The sequence below is a fragment of the Sorex fumeus genome, unplaced genomic scaffold (assembly GCF_029834395.1).
Source record: "Sorex fumeus unplaced genomic scaffold, SorFum_2.1 ptg000061l, whole genome shotgun sequence".
Taxonomy (NCBI): domain Eukaryota; kingdom Metazoa; phylum Chordata; class Mammalia; order Eulipotyphla; family Soricidae; genus Sorex; species Sorex fumeus.
In genome coordinates, this window is record NW_026606118.1 from 5,781,552 (window position 1) to 5,809,229 (window position 27,678).

Consider the following 27,678-nt stretch of genomic DNA (forward strand, 5'->3'; position numbering starts at 1 on the left):
TCCTGGCTCTGTGCTCAGGAATTACTCCTGGCTCTGTGCTCAGAGATCACTCCTGGCTCTGTGCTCAGGGATGACTCCTGGCTCTGTGCTCAGGGCTCCTGGAATGGTTCAGGGAACCACAGAGGGTGCCAGGGATTGAACCCGGGCTGGTCCCATGCACAGCAAGTGCCCTTCCTGCTGTGCTATGGCTCTGGCCCTGGAGCAGACTCTGAAGAGTCATTTGGTGGTTTGGGCAACCTGTGACAGCTTGTGCCTGCTAGCCGGGCTCATGAGCCCGAAACGGGGTCTGACTGTCTACACTGCAGTCCCCGCCCCAGTCCCCTCCCTGCCCCCGCCCCCAAGCTTCCTGGGTCCTGCTGGAAGCTGTTCTCATCAACAGAGCCCGGCACTGTGCCGGCTGCAGTAGCAGCACAGCGGGGAGGGCGCCTGCCGTGAGAGCGGCCCACCTGGGTTCCATCCCAGCACCACCTGGTGATCCCTGAGCACAGCTGAGTGTGGCCCCCAAACAGAGAAACAAAGCACTGATGGGGGGGTGCAGGTGCGCTGAGAGTGGAGGGGGCGCCCCTTCTTCCTCCTGGCCAGAGCGGGCGCAGGATGCCCACCCAGAGGGGAGCCCAGCTGTGTGAAGTCCTCTTGGTCCCTGCAAAGAAGCTCCTGGGCGGGTGGCCGCGTGCTACCCTGCCCCCTGCTGGCCCCCACGGGCACTGCCGCCGCCCCTCAGAATCGGCGAGTAGGAACCGCTAGAAAACCAACCCAGGGCTCAACTCACGCACTTTTCCGTTTGCTTTCTGCAGCTGCAGCTGATCAAATTCTAGTAGTTTCTTCCAGTCTTGGCGCTTCACAAAGTAGAAGACTTCCTCGTAAGTGAGGTCGATGCGGTAGTTGAAGTCGCCGCACCAGAACACGTAATCGTGAGAAAAAATGTTTCTTCCCTGGAGGGACAGAAAGTCACCGTCATTCGGGACCTTTTGGGGGATGGAGGGGGGGAGAGGAAAAGAGCCCCCGGAGGGCACATGTCGAGCCTCTGCCCCTAGAAATGCTCCTTTTCTGTGGCCAGGGTGACGGCGGGAAGGGCCGAGAGCGCGCAGCCTCAATGCACACAGGAGCACTGTTGGGCGCGCCCCAGAGCACACAGATAAGCTCCTTTCCTCAAGTCTCTTTTGGGGACAGGGAGGCACAGCCAGAAGTGCTCGGGGATGACTCGTGGACCTGTGCTCACAGACCACTCCTGGTAGTGCCCAGGGGATAACTAGCTGGGCAGGCCGATGGCGTGCAAGGAAGGTGCCTTGCCTGTGGCCCTCTCCGCTGCCCCTCCTGAAAAGTCTTTACTCAAGCATCTCAGCTCACTATCCAAGACCTACAGAGGAGACTTTACTTGGAGCACATATACAGACACACACACACACACACACATACACACACACACACACACACCCTCCAGAGACCTGGTGAGGGTCAGATAGTTACCAGAAGCGGACTTGGGGGCACACACACACACACACACACACACACACACACACACACCCTCCAGAGACCTGGTGAGGGTCAGATAGTTACCAGAAGCGGACTTGGGGACACACACACACACACACACACACACACACACACACCCTCCAGAGACCTGGTGAGGGTCAGATAGTTACCAGAAGCGGACTTGGGGGCACACACACACACACACACACACACACACACACACACCCTCCAGAGACCTGGTGAGGGTCAGATAGTTACCAGAAGCGGACTTGGGGGCACACACGCACACACACACACACACACACACACACACACACACACACACACCCTCCAGAGAAAGCAGTAGGACAGGCAACAGGGATTACAGCGCCTGCTAAAGAAACCAAGGGTTCACACAGCCCAACAGGTCAGTGTCTGAGGGATCTGGCTGCCCTTGAAGAGCCACAGCCCGTGGCCTGGGACCCAGACATGAGCAGGACGTGCAGCCAGACCAGCTTCAGCCCACCCACCCTCTACGGGGAGCAGCAGGCTGGGCTGCAGCAACCTTAAACTCTGGCGACCACTAGGGGGCAGCAGGACGCAGGCGGCCGGCAGGCCGGATCAGGGGGCGGGGCCCCGGGTGCAGGGAAGGGCGGAGTCTTCACTCTGCTCCCGGCAGTGTCCAGCTCCTGTCCGAGCACTGTCCAGCTCCACGCTGCCTGAGGCTGCACCGCCCCACGCTGGGGCCAGTGACGCGGCACTGGGGGCGACCAGCGCCACAGCAGCAGGGCTGAGCGGGGTGGAACTCTGATCTGTGTCTGGCCCCTGACCCCTGACCTCCAGCCCATCTCCCTGGCTCCAGGAATGTAGATTTTGAAAGCGGGAGTCTGTGTATGAAGGCTGGATGTGGAGAAAACTGAGCTGGAACTCCAAAGCCCTTCAGCAGCCTGGCCCGGCGTGGACGCACGGGCTTCTCTTCTCGGGCCACTCGCCTGAGCGGGAACTTGGAAGGCAGATGGAGACCCCAGAGGGGAATGAGGACCTGGAGGCAGCGCGAGAACTCGGGGGGGGGGGGGGGTGGTCCCAGCCTAGCTCTGTTTCCCTGTACCATCCTGTGCCACTGTCACTGCCCCCCTGATGGGGAGAGGGGGACACAGCACCCTCCCCGATGCCAAAGCCGGACCAACCCTGGCAGCATGGAGCAGCCCGTGAGAGAACTGAGCGCCGAGAGGGGCGAGACGCTGTGGACCCCCCCCACCCCCGGTCTTGAACGACACTTTCTCCAGTCCAGCAAAGTCCCCGGAGACTTTTCCAGGGAGACGCAGCCTCCCCTCCGGACGCCTGGGTATCAGTCCCCACACGAAAGGGGTTCTGACCCGCCCCACTGACCCAGACGCTGGTGTCACTGTGGATCTCCCAGAAGCCACATAGTTCCCAGACATGGCGGCTTGCGTTGGGGGAAACCGGCCCACGCTCAGGAGTCAGCCCCTCCAAGGACGATCCTGCCATCACGGCCCAGCGCGTCCAAGATCCTCCCCCAGCCCTCCTGGCAGCCTGGAAAGTCATGCATGGCGCTCATCCGAGCAGACCAGCACTACCAAGTGCTGACCAGCATTGACAAGAGCTGACCGGCAGCAATTGGAGCAGACCAGCATTGACTGGGTCTGACTGGCATCAACTGACACAGACTGGTACTGACCAGAGCAAACCGGCACTGCCGGGGTCTGACTGGCACTGACCGGCGCTGGCCAGCACTGACCAGAGCTGATCGGCAGTGACCAGAGGATCAGACCAGCGTTGACTGGGTCTGACTGGCATCAACTGACACAGACTGGCACTGACCGGAGCAAACCGGTGCCAACTGGGTCTGACTGGCGTTGATCGGCCCTGACCGGCGCTGGCCGAAGCTGACCAGAGCTGACCAGCAGAGACCAGAGGATCAGACCAGCTTTAACTGGGTCTGACTGGCATCGACTGACACAGACTGGCACTGACCGGAGCAGACCGGTGCCAACCAGGTCTGACTGGCGCTGACCAGCGCTGGCCGGAGAGGGCTCACCATGGGGAAGCTGAGCTTCTGCGTGATCTCGCGGTAGTCCTCGTTCCGCTCCTTCACCTGCGACTGGCCGGCCGTCAGGTGGCTGCACACGAAGCAGAAGCTGGTGCTGTGGAACTGGAAGCGGATGCCCACGGCCCCCTTGTTGCCGGCCTTTCCGCCCATGCCCGTCTTCACCGTGTCAATCGCCACCTCCCTGGAAGAGAAGCCGCGTGGCCGACTCTCAGTGGCCCCCAGGGACAAGCACAGGCCAGCTGGTTCCCGAGGGCCCCGGGCAGGGCCGGCAGCCTGAGAATCCTTCCCCGGTCGCCTCCAGAGCAGGGCTCTGGGGATCCCCCCGATACTCATCTTCCTCCTTGACCCTCGATCTCTAAGGGTCTCTGCTTTGTTCTCTCCTGGCCAAAGTTCCCGACCGAGGCCCCCACAGAGCAGCACGGGTCTCCCTCGGCACCCCCACCCACGGGGCTTTCCTGCAATGTCCAGGAGGCTACCAGGCCCGCAGCATATGGGAAGTAGCAGAATCCTCTAGGTGTGACACAGCAGGTGGGACAGTGTCTGGCCCCAAGGGAAGGCAGAGCCTCACAGGAAGTGACAGATAACTCCAGGTGTGACACAGTAGGTGGGACAGTGTCCAGCCCCGGACAGAAGGTAGAGCCTCACAGGAAGTGATGGAAGCCTCCAGGTATGACGCGGTAGATGGGACAGTGTCCGCCCAGCGGGAAGGCAGCGCCTCACGTGGTCAGTGAGCACAGCTCCAGGCTGGCACCGGGCAGCAGCTGGGCAGCAGGAGCCCAGGGCACTCCAGCCTCCTGACAGCCCCACCTGACTCCACCCAACCCCGCCTGCTCGCTGCCCTCCACCCGCACTGACCACGCACTGGACAGACCTCAGGACCCGCACAACAACACAGGCCCAGACCCCACAGGCTGTGAGCACAGAGCTGCGCCCCACGGGCACCCACGGTCTCCCTTGCGCTCAGAAACGGGTGCAGGGCCGCAACCAGCTGTGGGCCACTCCGTGCCCACTCAGCAAGGCTGGCCAGTGTTCAGGAGAGGCAGTGGGGGGCTGAGCAGGGGCTGAGCGCCAGGGGCTAGGGCTGAGGGAAGGCAGAGCTCTAGGCCTACACACACATACACACACACACACACACACACGAGCACACACATGCACAAAACACACGCACTCACGCATAAAATCACACATACACATGCATACTCACTCATGCAAATGCCCTCCTACACACGCACACACACACACACACGCATGAATACCTCACACAAATGCACTCCCAAACATGCACACATACACATGCACACCGGGACATGTACACATGCACATGCCTGCATCCGCTCACAGATAAACATACACACAAGTATACACAGGTATATCCTCATGCATGTAACACATGAACAATAACATCCTCGTGCACACATCCACAGGCATGTACATACACGCTCAGACACACACACATGCACACCCATCCACATCCACATCCACACATCCCATACGTCCGCATACTCACACACACATGCATGCATTCGTGCACACACACATATACATGAATTCACATGCACGTGCTCAAGGCACAAAGAAACACGCTCACATGCAGACACGCGCACACAAACCCTTTCTTATGGACATGTCTTCCTCAGATTCCTGCTTCCACACTCACACCCCGGTCCCTGGGAGAGATGACCACAGGTGGCTGACGGGGCGATGAGGAAGAGGCTCCCCACCCCAGTCTTCTCTGACAAAGACCTGAGAATGGGCATTTCCTAATGAGTCACTTAGCTCTGGTCTAAAACCTCCACAAGGGCCAGTGCGATAGTACAGTGGATCGATAGGGCGTTTGCCTTGCACGTGGCGGACCCGGGTTTGATCCCCAGCATCCCGTACGGTCCCCCAAGTAACCGCCAGGAGTAATTTCTGAGTGCAGAGCCAGGAATAACCCCTGAGCATCACTGGGTGTGACCCAAAAAAGCAAAATTAAAAATAAAACCTCTACAAGGGGTTGGGGCCATAGTGAGCAGAGTGGGCACCTGCCTTGCATGAAGCTGGCCCAAGTTCAATCCCCAGCACCCCATATGGTCCCCCACGCCCACCAGGAGTGAACCCCAAGTGCAGAGCCCGGAGCAAGCCCTGAGCACTGCCAGATTTAGCCCCAAAGCTTCCACAAGGACATCCATCCACCAGAACCCCCTTCTCTGGGCGAAGCTGAGTGGGGGCTGGCAGCAGCAGTTGAGGGCTCCCGCTAGGCCTGGCGCTCTGGCCTCGTCCCCACCTGGGGGCTTCGCTGCGTCCCCCCAGAATCCCCGCCGTAGGAGGAGAGCAGAGACAGAACCGACCCCCCAGATGAGCAATCCCCGTGCCCCCAGAGGTTTGCGAACTGTCTTACCTGATGAAGGGGACATGGTACGGACGCACAAAGATATACAGACAGACGCCCACCAGCTGTGCCGAGGTCAAGAGAATGTACCGATGAGAGCGCGAGATGGCTTTCTGAAGCTGTTCGCCCCACATCTTCCGGTTGGTGGTGCTGCAGAGAGGGGCAGGTGTGGACAGCGAGCCCCCACCCGACGGCTCCCCGCGCCGGGTCCCCCATGCAGGGACCCCGTGCTGCGTCCCCCATGCTGCCTCCGTGTCTGGTTTTTTTTTTTTTGGGCTTTTTGGGTCACACCTGGTGATGCACAGGGGTTACTCCTGGCTCTGCGCTCAAGAATTACCCCTGGCGGTGCTCGGGGGACCATATGGGATGCTGGGAATCGAACCCGGGTCGGCCGCGTGCAAGGTAAACGCCCTACCCGCTGTGCTATTGCTCCAGCCCCTGCCTCCGTGTCTGACTCTGCTGTGCTCCTGTTAATGGACCTGCCCTGCTTCTGTTCATGGGCCTGCTGGTGGCCCTCGAGAGAGAGAGAAGTGTCGGGGCGGGGACAGGGGCGGGTGGGTCGGAGCAGGCCTGTCCTTGGGGAACCGTGGGCAAGACCCTCGCCTGCGCTCATGCTCCCCCTGACCCCAGGCCCTTCACCTGACTCTGCCTGACCCCTGACCCTCAGTCAGCGGGGGGGGGGAGGGGGGGGCAGGCATGGGTGTGAGGATCCCCGTGTCCGGGTCCCGCTCCCCGCCGGGCGCCCCACGCTCTCTGCCGGCCACTTACCTGGCGTTGACGATATTCCCGGCACTCAGCTCCACCATCTCCTCGAAGCCCACAGCAAATATGTCAGCAGGGTTGCCGTCATCTGAGGGAGAGGGGACTCAGCCGCAGGTCGCCTGGGGGCCACCTCCCGAGGCAGCTGTGGACCCTAAAGAACCCCCCATCCCGCTTCCTTCCAGAACATTCCACGTCATCCCACCCATCTCCCGACCAGACACGGTCTCACACTTGCACCCTCCAGGCCTCTTGGGTGCAGAGGCAGAGCTGGAGCAGCTGGCAGAGAGGCCCGCTGGGGGCTGACCAGGCTCAGGGCCTTCCAGCCGGCTGCACCCCAACCGGGGAAGCAGGGACCGAGTCCCCAAGCCCCGGCCCGGGAGCCTGGAGCCCCCTTCTCTCCCGCAGGGCCACACCCAGGGCTGCTGGGGTCTGATATGCCGTGCGGGGGGGGAGATTCGGGTGGTACTTTGTGAAGGCAAGTGAGCCTGCCCTTCAAGCCAGACCCCAGGGTGCTCCCTTGCGTTCTCTCTCTCTCTCTCTCTCTCTCTCTCTCTCTCTCTCTCTCTCTCTCTCTCTCCCTCTTTCTCTCTCTCTCCACCCAGTGGTGCTCAGGGGTTACTCTTGGTTCTGTGCTCAGGAATTACTCCTGGCAGTGCTCAGAGAGCCAAACGGGATGATGGGGGATTGAACCCGAGTCAGCCATATGCAAGACAAGCACTGGCCTGCTTTATTATCCCTCTGGTACTTCTTTTCAATTTTTTTTTGGTCCTTGGCTCAGGGCTGACTCCTGGCTCTGAGCTCAGCAATTATTCCTGGAGGAGCTCAAGGGACCATATCGGGTGCTGGGGGTAGAACCCAGGTCAACCTCATGCAAGGCAAGTGCCCTGCCCGCTGTGCGATCTCAGACCCTCCTCCCCTTTTCTTAGGGAAACAGCAGCTGCCTCGGGCTGGACCCCTTGGTCACTGTGTCCACAAATGCTCCAGTGAAGCCCACACGTGAAGCCCTGCAGAGGAACCCTACTTCCTGCAGGCCAAGGGGGGCTCGTCACAGTGGGGACCCTGTAGTGGAGAGTTTCTTTTTTTTTTTTTTTAATGTAGGAGTACTGCTATTTATTCAGCCACTGATTAGCTGATTGAATTCTGCATGAATTCCACTGGGGAGTTTCTTCAGCCAAGGTTGAACAGACATTCGGGGCACTCCAGGCCTGGGGGCATCTGGAAGGGTCACACAGACAGGAGAAGCCACCGGTGTCCGGCCATGGTCTGGAGTCAACTTCCCCGGCCACAGGTGGCAGAGAGAGGGCGTGGGACAGACTATCTCCGAGGGGCGTTGGCGGGTAATTGGCCGGGCGTGTTCTAGAGTCAAAGCACAGCGCCCGCCAGTCACTCCAGGGAGAAGCCAAAGGCCAGGGTGTGGGCTGAGTCCAAAGCTCGTAGCCCTGCACACTGAGGCCCTCGGACTGGGTCCGAGAGGCCGCCCACATGCGGGGGGGGTGGGGCAGCACAGCTGTGCGTGGGGTTCTCCAGGGCAGGCACGACAGTGTGCAACTCCCGGCAGCTCCACAGGGTCCCTACGGGGAGCCCACAGCCCTGAGCACGCACCCTGGCCGCGTGTGTGAGTGACCGTGGTCAGCACAAGGACAGTGGTGAGCGAGGGGCGGGCTGGGACGGGGCAGGCGGGCCGTGCTCGCTCACCCTGTGACTCTGTGGCCCCGGCCAGCGCGGGCGTGTCCAGCAGCCAGTCGGTCAGCTCGGCCGTGCCCAGCAGGTTGCTGCGGAACTGCTTCCCACCGTTGACGTTCCACGTGCCCATGGCGATGCGCATGCGTCTGAAGTGGGTGAACTCCGCCTGGCGCTCCGACATGGCCTTCAGGATCCGGGGGGTCACTGCCAGGGCAAGTAGGAAGGCCGGTTGGACAGCACCCCATTCCCGGTCCCAGGTACCCAGCACCCGCAGGGAGTCACGGCGAAGAGGCTGAGCACCCCCATAACCGGAAAGCTCAGGTCCAGGCCCGCGACACCTTCCCCACAGCAGGGCGGGTCACGGGTCACGGCCAGCAACCCCAAAGGGGCCACCTGGCTCCTCGCAGCCTCAACAGATTTTGAGTAGGGGGCCAGGGAGATAGCACAGCGGGGAACCTTGCATGCAGCTGGCCCAGGTTTGATCCCCGGCACTCGCCCCCCCAGAGTCCCCCTGAATCCTCAAGAAGTGATCTCTGAGCGCAGAGCCAGGAGTAAGCCCTGCGCACCGCTGGTGTGACCCCCAAACCAAAACAAAAAGTAAAATCCTGAAATACTAAAAAAAAACTTGAAACACTGAGACCAGTGAGGGGCTGGAGAGTGCGCACAGGGGCAGGTGCTTGATGGCAAGTGGCCAGGCTGGGTTTCATCCCCCTCGACTGGAGAGGGCCTGAGGCCCTTGGTTTTGCGCCCCAGACAAACTGAAACAACCACCTCTTTAGCCTGGCCCCATTTCCGGCTCACGGTCTCCCAAGCCCTAGGCTCTCCAAGAGGATGGATGCTGTCCAGATGGGCCAGGAGGGGAGAGGCCCACGGAGGCCTTCAATAGTCCAACCTCAGTACCCAATTGTTCCTGGGTCCGAAGCCTCCATAACGCCCGGGGGCTGGACGCCAGCAGAGGGCACGGAGGCACCGCCCCTGCTCCCACCCATTGTCCTCTGTGTCTCCCACAGCTGTGACAGTCGATGGTGATTGTTGCCCTGAGCTCTGGGAGGCAGAAGGGTCTGGAAACTGACTCACAGTGCTCAGGAGCTGGTGTGAGGGGAGGGGGCAGTCCTGCAGACAGGTAGGACCCCCCCTCCAGTTGCTCTTGGAGTTGTGTGATGCTGAGGGAGGGAGGGAGCCCCGCAGGGAAATACGGGGGGCAAGATTTCACCCATCTTTAGCATTTTCCACCGTCCCCCTGTCCAGCCCGGGCATTTGGCCGCAGATGCACTTTTGGCTATCGGTACTTGAATCATGCCTGTCCCAGACCACGGCACCCCCCCACCCCCGTGCAGCTGTGTCCTGAGTGGGTAGGGGGCAGGGAGTGACAAATGTGGCCAGAACATAAGGGACTGAATGGCCACCACCGAATACCATCTAACTCGACATCCTGAGTCTGTGCCCAGGCTGAAGTTCTTGGTAAAAAGGCATCACGGGTGGAAATGTCGGCTCTCGGCATCCACAGGCTCTTCCTGTCCAGCAACTGGACCCCACTTGGTCCTGCCCGCCTCACGACTGAGAGTGACTCCCCTCACAGCTGTACCCCAGATGGTGCCCAGAGCCCCGCCTGGAGTGATCCCTGAGTACAGAGCCAGGAGTCAGCCCTGAGCACGCACAATCCCAGCCTGAGCATATGAGGTGCTGGGAGCTCTCGAATGTTCCCAGCACGAAAAATGCCCTGAAACTCTGTGGTGAGGCAAGAACAGTGCTGAGATCAAGTTCAGGCTTGGGCACAAGACCCCTGCCCGGGCAGCTCGGGTGGCCACCTGCAGCTAAGTACAGGTGGGCTCAGAAGAGGCACGGGGCAGGCAAACGATGCTGTGTGACGATCCCTCACTATGCGACCCTGTGTGATAACCCCGTGATCCCCAGTACCACTGGACCCTGATAGCTCTGCATCCTGGGTCCCTCACTAGGAACCTTGGCCAGTTCAGAGCGAATATTGGCAGGAGGGGCCCCTGGCGTCCTCCAGCATGGCTAGAGGAGAGGAGGAAGAGGGAATATCCCCTGAGCACTATTGGGTGGAAGGGTTCACCCCAGGCAGGAAAGCCCTAATTCTTCCCGGAGCTAAAATCGTCCCTGACCCCCAGACCCTGGGCAGGGCTGGGCTGGAGTGCACCTTTGGAATGCAAACTTAGCCCCAACTGGCCACCTGGCCAGTCACCTGGACACTCTGTAGCCCAGCTGGAGTGCCCGCTGCCCAGGAGCCCAGGTCACCCCTAAAATTATTCCAACCAGCAGATCCCAAGCCCCACCCGCCCAAGGAGTTGCCAGGGAAGCGGCGCTCTCCAGCCTGCCTCTGGCTCTGGACCCGGGTGCTGCCGCGCGGACCTCCTCCTGCCGCAGGCACCTGGTGCAGGGTCCACCTCGCTGCCTCCCTCCCCGCGACACCGTCCTCATCCTCAACAAAGCTGCGGGACCGGGGACTGCGCGACCAGGCCGGGGTGGTGCAAGGGGCAGGGGGTGTGCCGGCGGGTGGGGGCCCCTCACCCAGCAGCGCCGCGTTGTCCAGGAGCATCTTGCCCTTGTCAGCCGCGTCCTCGGGGTACACGTCCCCCACCAACAGCAGCTTGATGGCCTCCTGCTTCACCCCGTCGAAGAAGTTGGACTGGATGGTGCGCGACACGGAGCGGGCCCCGTCCTTCAGCTTGCCCACCTGTGGGAGGTGAGCCCAGGAGGTGAGAGAGGCAAGGAGTGGGATGCTCATCCCACCAGCCTGCCCCGTGCATGCCCCGCCCACCAACCCCATTCTACCTATCAGTTCCCAGCCCCGCCCATGCCCCGCCTGCCAAGCATATTCACCCTATCAGTTTCCAGCCCCCCAGGCCACACCCACCAGGCCTGCCCCGCCCACACTCCGCCCACCAACCCCGTAGCCTATCATGTCCCCCAGTTCCGCCCAAAGCCACACCCACCAGCCCTGCCCCACCCACACCCCGCCCACCAAACCCGCCCTACCCTATTACGTCCCCAGCCCCGCCCTCAAACCACAGCCACTAGACCTGCCCCGCTCACTCTCCGCCCACCAAACCCATTCTACCCTATCACATCCCCAGCCCCACCACACCTACCAGACCTGCCCCGCCCACGCCCCACCCACCAGCTCTGCCCTACCCTATCAGTCCCCAGCCCCTCCTCCAAGCCACACCTACCAGCCCTGCCCCGCTGGGACCCGCCCACGCCCCGCCCACCACCCCCACTCACTCCCGTCACTCCCCACCCTGCCCATGCCACACTCACCAGCCACGCCCCGCCTGCTGGCCAGCACCCACCTTGGCCTTCCCCTCCAGGGCCCGGCTGCCCGTGAACATCTTGCTCAGGCTGTGCCCGTTCAGCGACCACATGGCTCTGAAGGACTCGGCGAAGCGCTCTGCGATGGGCTTTGAGTCCAGCCCCAGGCTCTCGAGCTGCAGATGCAGGACCTGGGGCAGCCACAGGGCCACGGGTCACGCACCAGCACTGTCCCCGCAGCCGGGGGGCTGGGATTCCCACAGCCCACCCCCACGCGTGATCCTTCCACCAACCCGAATCCCACCCCTGAGGGCTGAGGGGTGTCTCCCCATGCAGTGGTAGGGCTGGGGGCGGGGCCCCGGCAGCACGGTACAACAGGGGGCTTCTCTTGTGTGCCCGTGGGTGGGAGTTAGGGCTCCGAGGCGCAGGAACAACATCCCATCCACATCCCTCAGTGAGAAAGTCCCCCCGGGCTGCTTGGCAGGGAGTCAGGGCCCATGGCCAGCCCAGACAGGGGACAGACCTCGAGGGCAATGAAGCTCTGCACTGTGTTGGTCCGGTCCAGGCAGTCGAGGCAGTTCACCCTCAGGGTGCCCTTCTGGAAGCTTGGGGGAGAGGACCGAGCCGTTAGCAGAGGGGCAGAGGCGACAGCACCCCCTGAGCACTGTCCCCTGTTCGCCCTGGACAGCGGACCCAGGGCGGTGCACTGCTGTGCAGGATTGATTTATTTACTGCCGCAGGGCGCGCGAGAGGCACTGGGAGCCGAGGGGCACTCAGAGCTGAGCATCAAACCCCAGCCTCCTGCAGGCAACCATTCCAACACACTGACACTGATGCTACCACCTAGTTCTCCTTCGGTGACTTCATGAATAGTGCTCCGAACTCAGGCACTCAAGCGTCAGGCGAATTTTTGGCAACAGTGACCATCTCCATTGGGACAGCCTGTCCCATGGAATATCTGACCAACCGGTATTACACGCCACCCACAGGGCTTCCAAGTGTGAGCCACTGGTGGAACACGCCATCCATGAGACATCCACGTGAGAGCGACTGGTGGTACATGCCATCTACAGGACATGTCACTGGTGTCGCATGCCATCCACGGCACATCCACCCATGACACACCTAAGTGTGAGCCACGAGCGGTCCCTGCCACCCATGGGAGAGTCAAGTGTGCGCCACCGGGGGTACACGCCAACCAGGGGACAGTGAAGTGTGAACTACCATGCCTCTGAGTGGCTCCCTGTAGGGGCTCCATCCCCTCTGCCCATGCATGCCCACCGTACCCCACATTCCTGGGGACCCTCGCCAGCATGGTCACTCTGGCCCTGCGCTCTGACGCCCCCCTTCAGCAGAAAGTGCCAGAACACCCCAAACCAGACTGCATTTGAAGCAAGCTCCTGGCGTTCCCCCCCACCCGCCTCGCGGACGCCCCCTAGAGTCAGACTCACCGCGGGCTCCCGTGCTCAGCCCTGGCAAACACGCCAAAGTCCTGGCAATGCAGCTGGAGTTGGGGCCCCAGCAGGCTCTCCAGTTTCTCGGGCTTCCCGCCTTTGGCCAACTGGTGAAAGTCAAAGTTGATCATAGGCGTGTCGCCGGCGTGGCAGGACGCCCAGAGCAGCTTCTGCAACGGGAGAGGTGGAGGTTGGCAGCTCAGCGGTGGGCGAACGGGGCCGCCAAGGCCAGCGCGGTGCTCCACGAGTGAGGCTGGCCGGGCAGGGCAGGGCAGGGCAGGGCAGGGCCCCGCTGGCCTTCAGCTCCCAGTGTGCCACGGCATGGAGGATGGCACTGGCCAAAAGCTGTGGCGCCCCAGGCCTCTCTGCTCCGTATTCCTCAGGCACCGAGTGTCAGTGCCATTCCGCCAGCCGAGCTCATAATCCAGACGGGCTGCCAGGCAACGGGCCCCACCCGGGCCTGCAGGGCGGGGCGGGACCGCGAGCTGCACCCAGTCCTAGTCCAGGGCCTCTGCCCAGCCGCTGCCCGGAAGTGAGCTGCTGTGACCGGCGCTGCCCAGGGTGGAGATGTGTCGCTGGACCCGGACCTGGTGCAGCAGCGGCGGTGCAGGGCAGTGGGGTCTTCCACAGGGGGAACCGTCTGAGGGCCAGGGATGAGGGTGCACAGGCTACCTGCTCGGATGGAGGTGGACAGACCCACTCTGTGCTCCCCGGGGGGGAAACGTGCACCCTGGCCCAGGCTGTCACCCAAACTGCACAGGAAGCCGTCAGAACCCCTGAGGGTGCAGGCTGTGGTCGGGAGAGCAGCGTGGCCCCGCCTTCCTCCTGCCCGACCCACTGCCCAGAGAACCCAGCGGATGAGAGAGCTGAGGCCACACTGGTCCCCTTACTCAGGCACACAGCGGAAGAGACTTCTGGGTATTCTTTAAAAAAGAAAAAAAAAATCTCCCTTAAAATAAGCTGCCAGCACAGAGGCAAGGTGGGTGGAAGGAGGCCGCTTCCGGCTGGTTGCTAACAGCAACAAACTCAACAGGAAAAGCAGGTCTGGCCAAATCAAAGTGGCGGTGCCAACAGGAAACCTTTTTTTTTCTTTTTTCTTTTTTTCTTTTTGGCTTTTGGGCCACAGCTGGCAGTGCACAGGGCTTACTCCTGGCTCTGTGCTCAGGCTTGGGGTGGGGGGGGGGGTCAGACGCAGAGCAAGGGCTCAGTAGGCAGGTGTCTGAACCCCCAGACCTGGACTGTCTAAGCAGAACGAAAATGAAGAGTTTGAAGGCACTTCCATCAGCCAGAGGCCAGGGGTCAGAGGCAGGGATGCGGGGGAGGGGGTGGGGACTCTCTTCCCGCATCCAGAGGCCACTTCTCCACAACGCCGAGGACACTGGTGACAGGGAAAGGAAGTTCGTTCTGGAACTTTCTGCCGGCAGATGGCAAGCACACAGGTGCTCTGACCTCGGACAGACCTTGGGGCGGGCAGGTGGACCTCTATTTGCTCACCTCCCTGTCCCTGCACCCTCTACCCCGGTCACGTGCGAGGGAGGCGTGGGGAGTCGGTCACAGACGCAGCCTCCCAGGACCACCCTCACCAGGGGAGATGCGAAAGCCCCAGTCAGCAGGAAGCCAGCAGCGGCGGGGATGTGGCTCAGGCACACACAAGGGACCCGGGCTCCACCCCACACTGCACCCGGAAGAAAGGGAAAACAAAACCAGCCGCGCCCCAGCCTCTGACTGCAGGACACACGGCAGGAGGCGGCCGGCAGCTGGGCGGACCAGGGGCAAAGGAGGGGCTGGTCCCCCCAACAAGGTACTTGTGTTTGCATGCATGCCGCACACTTTGTGTGTCCTAGCACATGTGTGTTTTGAGCATGCCTGTTATTTGCTGCCTGCACATTAATCAGAGTCGCACTGTTTGTGAACATGTGTGTTTCCATGTGTGGTGTTTTGGTTTATTCACAGGTGTTTTATTTGCCGGTGCATTTTGCTTGTGAGCCTGTGCTGCGTACACACACACACACACACACACGCATTATGTGTATGCATCCTGTGCTCAGGTGTGTTGTCTGTTTGCGTGTATTTGTATGTTGTGCAGGCACAGGTTGTGTATGCATACGCGTTGTCTGTATTTTAGGTGTGTGTGAATTTTATGTGTCGGCCTGCACGTTTGTGAATTAATGCACGTCGTGTCTGCATGTAGCTCTCTGGGTGTGTACGCATGTGCACATGTATTTGTACGCATGCATGCACAATGCTCGTGTGTATCTGTTGTGTGTGTGTGTGTGCACATGTGCTGTGTGTCTGCCTGTGTGTATCATGCCTGACATGTGCTGTGTATGCCTACATGTTGTCTGTGCATGCCTGAGTGTTGTTCTAACCCGCGTGCTGTGCAGAAGAAGCATGTGTCTTTGTGCTGTGTTTGTACGTACATTGTGTTCTCATGCCTGCACAGCCTTATGGATATGTGTGTCCACCAGAGCGAGCGTGGGAAGGGCCGGCTGTCCTGGGTCCCCAGGGCCCGAGGGGAACACAGGAGAGCCAGTGGGGGGACAGACCTGGAGCCGCAGCCCTCCTGCCCGGGCGTGGAGGAACCTCCCCAGGGACAGCAGCTCTCACCCCTGCACCCGGGGCTGCTGACCTTCCCCCCATGCCCTGTCCTGCAGGACAGCAGGGCAGTTTACCACCCCCTGTCCTGAGAAGCCAGCAGGGCTGCTGACCTTGACCCCACCCTGTCCCTAGAAACCAGCAGGCCCTCTGACCTTGACCCCACCCCTGCCCTGGAAGCCAGCAGGGCCGCCGACCTTGACCCCACCCTGTCCCCGGAAGCCAGCAGGCCGCCTACCTTGAAGGCCCTGTTGAGGACGTCCTCGCCGCCCCTGCTGCCCAGCAGGTTCACGACCACTTGCTTCCCGTACTGCTCCTTCAGGAGCACCATATGCCTGCGGGGGAGCCGGCCGCATGCTTACCCAGAGCTGGGGAAACCCCGCGCCCCAGCCCCGCTGCCAGAGAGCAGGTCGCCCATCAGGCGGCAGGAAAGCCAGCCCCCGCCCTGTCTGCGCGTTGGCAAGTCATCAGTCTGTCTGTCCATCTACCGCAGAGTGAGGGCTCGAGCGCCCCACACGCCGTGAGCACGCGTCACAGGCTGCAGTGGGGAGGGCTGTCCAGAAGGCGCCACTGGGCATCCTGACCCGACAGCACCTTGGCAGGCCACAGGGATGTCCCAACACGCATCCTGAGTTCCACCTGCCCTTCCTTCTCAGATCCGCAGACACCAGGCTGAGAAAGCCCAAGCAAAGCCCCGGCCTCAGGAAGACACTCTCCACCACAGAGCCGGGCAGGCCTGTCGGGGGCCCCACCTTTCTCTTTGCAAAAAAAAAAAAAAAAAAGGAGGGGGGTCTGAGATGCAAAAAGGCAGATGGAAAACTAGGGTTCAAGGATGCACGTGACCGACCCGGGCTGATCCCAGCTGCTGCAAGAGGTCGTCTGCACTGGGGGAGCCCCCCGAGGCTGATGCTGAGGGCAGAGCCAGGAGAAAGCCCGGGACAAAGCCTCAAAGGCAAAAGGAAAAAGACTTAACAGCTGGGGCTCAGGTGGGAGATGTGAGGACCTGAGTTCTGCCCCCAGCACTGCTGGGTCAGCTCGCTCTCACAACTGAGAGGGAGAGAGAGAGAGAGACAGAGACGGAGACAGAGAGATACAGAGAGAGAGAAGAGAGAGGAGAGAGAGAAAAGGGGGAGAGAGAATGAGAGAGAGAGAGAGACAGAGACAGAGACAGAGACAGAGAGACAGACAGAGACAGAGAGGAGAGAGAGAGGAAAGGGGGGAGAGAGAATGAGAGAGAGCGAGAGAGAGAGTGAGAGAGGGGATGAGGAGTGAGAGAGAGAGCGCGCAAACAAGCAAGCAAGCAAGCAGGAAAGAGAGAAAGAAACTCAATGTAAGCCAGAGTAGAGTTTGGCAATCGCAGGAGAGGGCTATCCTTGCCCTCACACCCAGGGAGGGTCTGTGTGGGGTGACGCTGGCTGCTGATACTCGTGGGGGGGGGGGCTGGGAGTTAAGCCCTGAGCACTGCTGGGTAGAGCCCAGAACAAAAACGAAACAAAATTGGACCCTCTGAGTGTATCCCGGGGCAGTTCAGAAACAGCTGGGGTGGGGGTGCAGCCAGCCCCACCCCCTCTGCTGCTGGGCCTCAGGGTGTGCTGGCAGCCCCGCTTACCAGAGCCCTGGGACGGGAACCCCAGGAGCGCCAACATCTCCAGACTGGGAGCTTTTCCTGCAGGCTGGCGCAACTTCCCCCGATAAGTGTTAGCCCCAGATCAGCAAATGCCGTGGCACACTGGTGGCACAGGGGCCAGGATACAACGGTGGTCCCTCGGCTGGCCCAGAGCAGGCGGCCCTTGCTTCAGGCCCCAGGGCTGGCAGTCTGCTGTTTTGAGAACCTTTAGACACCATCTGGGAGGTACTTCCCAGCAGTGCTCAGAGGGGCCCGGCACCTCTGCCAGGGATACTTGGCCAACTGTGTGCGTGAGGGGGGGAGGGGGGAATGGCATGGAGCTCAGACTCAGGAATGCGGGAGGCCACAGGGCCAGGCCTGGTGCGGAGCGAGACCCGTGGGGCCGGGGCATCCTCTCAGGCACTCATGAGCTCATGCGTGTGGGCACTGCACCAGCTCTCTGAACTGTCTCCCCAGCCCAACACTTCGTGTGTGTGTGTGTGTGTGTGTGTGTGTGTGTGTGTGTGTGTGAGCTCTGTGCTAAGGCATCACTCCTTGCAGGGCTTGAGGGACCATATAGGATGCCAGGGACTGAAACCAAGGTCAGCTGTATGCCAGGCAAGCATGCTACCTGCTGTACTGTGTGTGTATGTGTGTGTGGGGGGAGGAGGGGGCTGGGAGTTAAACCCTGAGCACTGCTGGGTAGAGCCCGGAACAAAACGAAAGAAAATTGGACCCTCTGAGTCCTTTTTCCTTTTTCTCTTTCCCCTTGACCCGATGATTCAATTTTAATTTTTAAGGCAAATATTTTGAAGGAGTTATTAAAATATTTGAATTACTAATACTTCAGCTAATGGCATTACTTCAGCGAGTTATGAAACTGTTATGATTTGATTTAAAAAAAATGAACTACATACGTGCCAACATTTTTCCCCCAGAATGATACATAAACACATTATTATTTCATTAAACAGTAAAATCTCATAAAGGAAATTGGCAGCGAGTATACATTCGCTTCTCATTTTATGCCTTTTTTTTTTTTTTAGTTTTTAGGCCACATCCGGGGATGCTCAGGGGTTACTCCTGCGTCTGTACTCAGGGATCACTCCTGGTGCTTGGGGACCACTGGGGTGCTGGGGATGGACACAGACCAGTTGCTTGCGGGGTAAGCACCCCGCCTGCTGTATTGCCCGGGTCCAGTCTCTCCACATCTTTCTACACCAGAACCTTTTACTCATACAAAGTTGAGGCTTTGTTTGTTTGCAGTGCTGGGAACAGAGCTCAGAGCACCGTCACCCCCAATCTGCGCCCCACACACCACTGAGCTACAAGCCCACCACCATGTGACTCTGGAAAACCTGGGGGTGTTCCTTGAAGCACAAAACCAATAGCAATGAGCATCCTATCATTTCAAATATCCCTTATTATCCAGGACATGTGGAAAAGGCTTTATCAAGGAAAGGACTGGTGAGATAAAACATTAGATGACTTAGCTAGTCATAAGTTCATCTATTTTAGGAAAACTAACAAGTATTGCCTAGACAGCGTTCCTGACACTTCAGGAGTCCCCAGAGCCGTGAGAAGCCCCTAGCCCAGCAGGCGGGGCGCCTGCCCTGCTCACAGCACCCCAAGCTTCCGCAGGAGAGATCCCCAAGAGCAGAACCAGGAGCGAGACCCGAATACCCCCAAAGGTGGCTTCAAAGCCAAAACAAGCAAACGAAATCCCACCTCTTAGGGATGGAGGGCACTCACTGGCATGTGCCCAGCCGGGAGGTGTATCCCGGCCCCCCACGGACCCCCCAAGCATCTCTGGGTGCAGGCCCGGAGGCCCCAGCACTGCGGGGCCCAGCAGCACCCCATCCTCAGGGTTGGCTGGGAGTCGCAGGTGGGACCCCCTGTCAATCCCTCCCTCCCGAGTCCCCTCTGTGTAAAGGCCCACGCACGTCGCCACCATCGGAAGCCCCTACCTGTCGAAGGCGGGGGCGTTGGCTTCCAGGCCTCGGTTGAGCCTCAGATGATGGGATCCGACCTGCAAGCATGAGAAGGGACACGGGAAATCGCCCCTGCTCCACCAAGCCAGGGGCTGCGGCACCCCAACCTCCACTCGGCCACGGAGGCCCACACCCAGGTCCAAGGGGGGCAAGTCCAAACTGCCAGTGGCAGCTTTCTGCAGATGAGGGGCTGCCTGGGGGGACCCGGAGGGTGAGGCCAAGCCCCCACCTCTCCGAGGGTGCAGGGGTGCCCAGCTGGCCGGGGGAGATGCCGCTCTCCCATTTCCCCCACCGCCCAGGGACCGCGGCTGCCCCCGAACCGGAGCATTTCCAGCCTGCAACCTGATTTGCTCAACTATCAAGAGTGACCCAGTTCACAGAGGGCGATCATAAATATACACAGTTCCACGCTGTCACCAGAGCCGGCCCGCAGCGGTGTCTCCGGGCAAATCTGGGACAGGCTGAACACTGAATTACATAAAGCCAGCAACGGCTAATAACGTGAGGAGCAGAACAGGCTTCCACGTGGGCCAGGAGGCCACTCAGAGGGCTGGGCAGGCCCCGGGCTGCCTCCCCAGCATCGCTGGACCAGTAAGTCAAGCAAAGTTGGCCGAGCATCACCGGGAGAGGGCCCCACGCTCTCTGAACACTACTCGGAGGCATGCGCACATGCACACACACACACACACACACACACACACACGCACGCACAGAATCCAGGAAGCTATCCAGATGAGAGCTGGCTGGCTGGCTGGTTGTAGGCAGGGATGGAAGGACAGATGGACAGCCAGTCAGACTGACAGATGGCCAGGTGGATGGGTGGACGAGCCATGGGGGGATGGTGAAGGAAGGGAGGGTGGGGTGCACGGATAGGTGACTGGATGGAGAGACGTGTCAGTGAAGGGCTGGGTGGAGGGACGCACGGAGAGATGGACAGACAACAGATGGGTGAATGACGGATGGCAGGTGCAAGGGTGCAAGGGAGGATAGATAAGCAGGTGGGTGCGTGTAGGGACAGGCGGGCAGGGGGACAGGCGGGCGGCTCGTCGTGGGGGCACAGGGGAGAAGGGAGGCTCTTCACAAGGACCCCTGTGGAGAGCAGGGAGGTGGGGACCATCCCCACAGCACCACGCCCAGTGCCCAGGACCTTCCACCTGAAGGGCAAGGTGCATGTGGCAGACTCCGTGGTCCTGGAATCTCCAGGAGAGCGTCAGGGAAACAGCGCCAGGAGCGGGGACACCGGCCAGCAGCCCGGCCAGGCCATGCCCTCGGCCATCAGCAGCAGCGTGACCTTGGGACCAGGACACACCAGGCAGGATTCTGACCTGCACGCCGGACCCCACACCCCCTCACAATGAAACACCAAGAGGCCCCGCCACGAGCAACCTTCTGTTCTACCCGTTAATACTGGTGTGTACCACCGGTGGCTCACACCCAAATGTGGCTTCATGTTAAATCGTGGCAGCATAAGGAACATGGCTGAGAATTCCTGGGCAGTCCTGCAGGGTGCAGAAGGCACAGTGCCACAGAGTTGACTACCAGCACGATGCCAGCCCCATGGAGGGGAACTGGAGTGCTCCCCGTAGGAGTGATGAGGGTGGCCGACAGGACACTGAGACGCCTGGGGATGGGGCCGTCTGCCCAGGTAGTTTCTGCCTGTCTGTGGGTCCAGAGTCACCAGGGCAGTTCTCGGGGCCCAGTGCAATGGGCGCATGGGGCCGGTCCCTCTGGGCCAGCGGCTGCGGTGCCCACGGGCCATGGGTCTCACACGGGCTCAAGCACACACATGTCGGAGCTGCCGTCAGCCTCCTCCTCTTGCTCAGAAGCCAACACCTGAGGGGGCTCCCAGCAGCGAGGGCTGTGCTGGGGTGGGGGGTACCCACACCTGCACAGCTCTGGCCTCCTGTGCCATCTGCCCTCAGCCCGGTACTGCTCCTCCACCTCCCCCTGGCTCCCTGAAGCCCTCTGTCCCCTGACACAGGCCTAAGTTCTGCTCTGGGGTCACATCGGGCCCGAGTGTCCCCGGGAGTGTGTGCGGGGAGGGGTGAAGCCCGGGCTGGCCCCCGCCTGGAGCAATGACAGCTGTTCTGAGTCACCCTCTGCCCCTGGCCCGGGGACACCTGGCCGGTCACTGGCTCGGCCTGTAGGCAGCGGCGGGGCCTGGTGAGTGTGTGTAGGGGGGGGTTGCGGTCAGGCCTGGTATGAAGCCGTCTGCTGGGAGCCCCCACGCACCCTCACCCCCTCACTCCCTCACCCTGAACTCTTCCCTGCATGTGCCCGCCCCAGGCCAGGCTGCCAGCGCCGGTCGATCCTGCCCTCCCCCAGGACGATAAATAATGAAAGAACACACTGGGGACACTGAGGCAGGACGCAGCTCCCGGCAGTGAGCGACAGTGCCATGACCCTTGACATCCCCAAAATGCTGCCACCGAGTCTGTGCCCTCTGGGCCCTTGGCACAGGTGGACATGGGTGAGCAGCGCTGCTCCGAGTCGCTCGCTTGCCAACACTGGTGCCAGTGCCCACGGCAGACACTGCCCGACTGGCCTATCCCTGGGCAGCAGCTTGCTCTGCCGGGCAGCAAATCTGGGGTGCCAGCAGAGGTCTCGGCCTTCTGTACTGTCACAGCGCTGGCTTGCCCCTGCCTGTGGCCCCTGCTGGCCTGGGCTCGTCCCTGGTCAGCTGCACACATGCCCCCAGGCCTCAGGGCATTGGGGACTGAGCCCTGGGGGGGGGGGGGGGCAGGGTCTCCCAGACATTGGCGGGCAGAGAGAGGATGGAGGTCCAAGCCCCGAGCCCAGGGAAGCTGCCCCCAAGACGCAGAGGCCCACACAGCCCCACAGACAGCAACCGTGTGTGTCTGTCTTCAATCACCACTTCCTGTCCTGTCAGTTCTGGCCCCCCTAAGTAACACCCCGGGGGTCCTCTGCACCTCCCAGGCCTGGGGCCTCCGAAGGAGCGAAGGCAGGGCAAAGGTCAAATGCCTTTGACCTAAGAGCACCTTGAGACTGGGCAGGGGACAAGCAGGTGCGCCGGAAGCCAGGACCCCGTGAGGTCAGAGGAGACGCGCTGAACACCTCGGCCCCTCGGGGAGCAAAGGGCCTGAATGCCTGGGTGCAGCGTGGGTGGGGGGCTGAACCCTGACCCACCCGTGTCCCTTGAGTCACCTGCCCTGCTCCAACCACCGCGCAAGCAGCCACCTCTGACGCTGACCAGCACACACCGTCCCCGAGTCAACAGGGAGGAGGCGGACGGACGGACGGACGAACAGACAGATGCACGCAGGCCCGGGGGAGCAGGCCTCACCTCCCCCGGATGCTGAGTCACAGGAAGCACCAAACTCAGGACTCACCTTTGCGGGAAGCGACCATCTGCAGAGGCCTGGTGGGGTGGTGGTGGTGGGGGGCGTGCGGGGAGGGAGAGGCTTAAGTGAGAAGTGGGGGGGGGGGGGAGCAGAATCTTCACCAGGCTCACGGCAGCCGAAAATAAACTCGGTGAGGAACGGAGACAGCAGCGATCAGAGCGGAGGGTGAATTTCAGCGTGTGGCTATTTATAAACACAGCCTGTAAACCTATTTACACGGGAAAGATGTTCCAGGTGCAGGGGCGCCGGGAGTGGCTGGGAGTTCGGGGTCTGAAGGCGGGTGCCGTTCCCATCGAAACGGGAAGGCAGATCCTCCCCAACCCCGCCGTCTGCTTGGCCAGACCCCGTCTCTAGCCCCCCTGCCCCCGAGGGCTCAGACCATTCTCTGGGGCCGCCCCAAAAGGATGCAGAGTGGCGAATCACCCCCAAGTCTCTGCCATTTCTTATCTAACCGAAGACGGAAGGAAACGTTCTGGAGTGGAGGGAACCAACCGGAAGCAAGACTTGGGCTCCCTCTGGGGTCTGCCAGGGGGGCTGGTGGAGTGGAGGGCACGAGACGAGCAAATTCGTACAGAACTAATCAATACCACAGCCTTTTGCTCGTTTGAGGACCATGCTGGCAGTGCTCGGGGCTGACTCCCGGCTCTGTGCTCCGGGATCACTGCCTGGTGGTGGTCCCTCGGGGGACCAGATGCAGTTCTCGGCATCAGACCCAGGCCAGCTGCGTGCAAGGCAAGCGCCCTTGGCGCTGTCCTGGCTCTCTGCTCCCAACATTCCAGCGCTTGAAGCTGATTTTTTTTTTTTTTTGAAACAGCCACAGAGACTGGCAAAGTACAAGGAGCCACAGGGTGTGAGGCAGACGGGGATCTGTGTCCGCCCCATGTCCACTGACACTGCCCTTGCCATGCGAGCCTGCCCCGCTGCCCCGTGAAGGGTCCATCTAGAGCATCCCAACAGTCAAGCACGTGAAGAAGGGAAGGACGAAGAGGCTTGGCTTTGCTCGTAGGGGGGAGTCTGGGAAGGGAGAGGGGAACCAGGCGGCCAGGAGCGCCTGGAGAAACGCACGCAGAGCCAGAAGCGGAGAACGGGGACCCTTCCCTCCAGAGAGGTCTGAAGAACAACTTCCCCTGGTGCTCTCAAGCCCGGGGCACCCTGCAGGCAGGACAAACCACCCCCACAGCACGTCTCGGCCCAGAGGAGCTGGTAGGGTGGCCCGAAGCGGGTGCCCAGGCTCCAACAAGGCCCTCGTGTTTGCACACATGCCGCGGTCTTCTCTGCCCTTCTCCCATGCCCGCTCCATTGACGCACAGCTGATGGGAACCCAGCTTCAGGTGCCCAGAGTAGGAAACCCAGAGGCGGCGGGGGGGGGGGGGGGGGCAGGACAGTGCTTGGGCCCCAGGGAGGGGGGGACAGGGGCAGGCAGGCCTGCAGCCGGCAGAGAGATTTTAAAGCAGGAGAAAAGGCGCTGAACAAGACTATGTGGATGGACAGGACTCCCCACCGACTGACCAACAAGCTCTCCAACATGGCCTGGTTAGGCCTGTCAATAACACGTCATATACATGGCAGTGATGTGTCGGTTACATGTCAATGACACATCAATCACAGGCCACAGAGTCACTACAGAGGACAGTTCTGGAAGAAAGACAAGTGCTTCAGCCACTGTGGCCACTGAGTCCTGCTAGCCAGCCCGTCTTGCTGCCCCTTCCTGATGAGACAGCGCCCAGCAGGCCTTCCCCCTCCACGTCACCCTAGAGCTGGTCTAGCTCTGGACACGCCTGGTCAGGGCGGACAAAGTGCCCCTTGCAGGTAGGGGTCAGGCCAAGGGCTGGAGGAAACCCAGCCGGGCCAAATCGCAAGAGCTGGCACCACGGTCACTCTGAGTCCCCCAGGGTCCTCCCTTATGGCCCTCGGCAGGCTGAGCCCGAGTGACCCGGCCCAGCAGGCCCAAGGAGATGTGGGCTGGAGTCCCTGGACGGCCCAGCCTCCTCCTGAGCTGCCCTCTGACGACAACTGTGTTTGTTCTTGGGCCAGCACTGGGCCTTCCCAGGCCAGAGCCCCAAATGCCTCTGGCACTGCCTAGGACCCAGATGGGGACCGTGAGGTTTATTTTTAGAAATCCTGGGAAAACTCTGCCCAGGCACCTGGAAGCCCCGCTCCACTGGGCGGCCAGGCCCCAGCCCACACCCAAGGGTCCGACGGTGGCCAACAGGCCAAGCTGTGCACGATCCTGACACGTAGCTCTTGGACTCAGGGGTCTAAACTCTGGTCGCTTCTCTCGGATCACGCAAGGGGGTCTCTTAGACGGCTCGCCCCCGGCACATCGCACCGACACAGCGAGCCCACGCACGCACACACACACACACACACACACACACACACACACACACATACTCCACACGTGCACACGGATGTGCAGGGGACAGCGTGGCCCCACACAGCTGGACATGGGGAGGACCCACAGTGGTGCCATGGAAGAGGCGGAGTTTGCTCTTGCAAAGAAGCCGTCTGCGGGAGAGAGAAGTCTCAGTGACGGAGGGGACAGACGTACCTGGAGGCCTGGCTGCTCCCAAAACAACGGGACGGAGCCTCGGAGCTGGACAAAAGACGAAACTCCATCATCCATGTAAATGGTCTGCACGGGGAGGAGGGAGAGAGGGAGAGGGAGAGAGAGGGAGAGAGAGAGAGAGAGAGAGAGAGAGAGAGAGAGAGAGAGAGAGAGAGAGAGGTATTCTTCAATGAAACCGACCGTCCTGAGCCTGGGTAACCAGATCCGGCCCGCTGAGAGCCGACACCAGCAGCTCAAAGGGGCGGGCACTGGCCTTCCTCACCCTCTGCCCATCCCTGGTCCCCGGGGGGTGCAGGCGCTGGGGGGGGGGGAGGTGCGCCCTGCCCAGCTCTCATTTGAGGACTGGTGTCCCCCGCGCTCACCCCTGTGCGGGAGTCGGGCCCCGCACGCTCTCATTTGAACGAGGCTTCCCGAGGCCTCCGGAGGTGGCAGAGGGTGACGGAGCCCAGGGCGCGCGTCAGAGCTGCGGAGCCCAGCCAAGACCCAACCTGAACCTGGGCTTGGTCCTCGGCCTCGGCCACGGTGTTCCCGAACACGCCGCCCACGCCCCGGTTTCCATAGCAACTGTGGGCCATGGCACCTGCTCTGAGACTTGTGACATGGAAAACCCTGCCACCCCGCACCCCCACCCCGCTTCTTCCGGAATGTGCCAATGTCTCAACCCGCCCGCAATGGCCCTCAATTCCAGCCGCAACAAGGGACATTTCCGAGGCTGGAGAGGACAGGCGCGGGCATCACGCGGGGAGGGTGGCGGCGGTGGTCAGCTGTCCTGCCCTTTATCTGGGTAATTCGAGCCGCCGGCAGGCCGGCAGCTCCTTCCCTCCACGGCCGCCGCATGTAGGTCAGATGCCACGCTCAGATCACCCGGGCAGGCGCTGCCAGCGAGACCCGCGGGCCGGCTCCCGGGCAGGAGGCATCTGGGGCGCCGGCCATCCTCCCGCCAAGGGCAGCTCTGGCATCTCGTCTCTGGGCTGAGATTGGCTGGGGGACCGCGTGTGCTCTTCGTTCTTCTACCAAGAAACACAGGAGTGGCAGCTTGTCTGGCCCTGTGGGCGCTGGGGGTTGCCGGGAAATCTGACGCTCACCCCTGGGGCTGGGGAACACCGAGCCCCCAGCTGCATGGAAGACACCGGCACGGGGCCGAGCATCTGCTCCAGGCAGAAGCGTCTGCCCTCGGCACCCAGAGGTGCCCACAGCCCGTCTCCAGGCGCTAAGGAGAAAGGGGGTGGGGGGAGGGGGCGGGAGGAGACCAGGGATGCAGGACCCCCGGGGAGGGAGAGCGATCCCTCTGAAACATCCCCGTCCGATGCACGCCCATCTGCACAGTGGGCTAGCAGGACTGACCCGGCCAGCGGACACCAGGGTTGGGTTTCTTTTCCTTCCCAGGCACAGAGTATAGGGAGGGGGGGGGTGTCACCTGCAGATGTGACAAGAGTCCCCAGGTTCCCTGGGGAGAAGCAGAATCTGGGCCAAGATGGCCTGCGCCCACCCCCACGCCACGGTTCCAGCCTCAGTTTCCCCTGGCTGATGACTGATGAGCATGGCATAGAGCTGTCTCCTTCCCTCCGGGCAGACAGCCAGTGGCGAGGGTCAGAACAGGGGACCAGGAGGAAGGGGGTCAGAGGAAACACGGACACGTGCAGGAAGTGGGGGAGTCCCTCCTCTGGGGGTATAGCCCAAAGCAACAGGACAGCAGTCTGGCCAAGGCTGGGCCCAAGCTGTCCCAAGACGGGGAGCTGTGCCGCTCTGGGGGGACCCAGGACGCAGCAAGTGAGCTTGGAATCCCCGTGTCTGGGGGCAGCAGGCGGGGCTCGCATCACGGAAACAGGCGGGAAGATGTGGGGACAAGAGGCACGGCCAGTTCCACGGCCCAGCCCGTCCTGGGAGCAGAGGGCACAGGACACAGGCTCCACGTCTGCACGCTTGTCCTAGGATGGACACCGGGCACCGACTCTGAGGGTCCTGCTATGAGCCGAATCCCAGCCCCCCAGGGGCAACCCCCAGCACCCTGGACTATGGCCCACCCTTAGTCACTGCAGAGATTAAGATGGGGAGGGGTTCTGCATCCCAAATGACTGAGTCCTTCTGGAAAGGAGGGCCTGGGTGGGGGCAAAGGGGGTGACCTGGGGGTCCCAGCCCTGAGACCAGAGTCACCCGGACGTCCAGAGAGGGTCAGAGGCGGCTGAGCCTGCAACACCTTTGCAGATGACACCTAGGTGGTTCCCGTCCACTCACTGACCCCACCACCATTAGGGGTACTGGTCATGGCCCCAAAACCAGGCTGGTCCTCTCCCCTGCCTTCCCAGGAGAGACAAGGAGGAGGGGAGGGAGAGGAAGAGGGAAGAAGGAGGAGGAAGATGAGGAGGGAGAGGAGGAGGGAGGGAGGATGACAAGGGAGAGGAAGGGAAGGGGGAGAGGAGAGGAGGAAGAAGAGGGAGGAAGGATAATGAGGGGAGGAGGGGGAGGGAGAGGAGGAGGAGAAAGGAGAA

At 61.4% G+C, this 27,678-nt stretch overlaps 1 protein-coding gene across 1 annotated transcript in view; it reads right to left on the bottom strand.

Annotated features, from left to right (window-relative positions):
- The window catches only part of SYNJ2 (synaptojanin 2), an 82,977-nt gene that overhangs the window by 18,188 nt on the left and 37,111 nt on the right, over positions 1-27,678 (bottom strand). Inside the window, exons 5-16 of the mRNA XM_056125921.1 lie at positions 25,172-25,255; positions 19,235-19,296; positions 15,900-15,996; positions 13,064-13,236; positions 12,136-12,217; positions 11,654-11,803; positions 10,872-11,037; positions 8,352-8,543; positions 6,663-6,744; positions 5,904-6,044; positions 3,512-3,704; positions 774-932 (exon numbers count right to left, since the gene is read on the bottom strand). Of these exons, the coding sequence (XP_055981896.1) occupies positions 774-932; positions 3,512-3,704; positions 5,904-6,044; positions 6,663-6,744; positions 8,352-8,543; positions 10,872-11,037; positions 11,654-11,803; positions 12,136-12,217; positions 13,064-13,236; positions 15,900-15,996; positions 19,235-19,296; positions 25,172-25,255 (1,581 nt within the window). The remainder of the gene's footprint in view (positions 1-773; positions 933-3,511; positions 3,705-5,903; positions 6,045-6,662; positions 6,745-8,351; positions 8,544-10,871; positions 11,038-11,653; positions 11,804-12,135; positions 12,218-13,063; positions 13,237-15,899; positions 15,997-19,234; positions 19,297-25,171; positions 25,256-27,678) is intronic.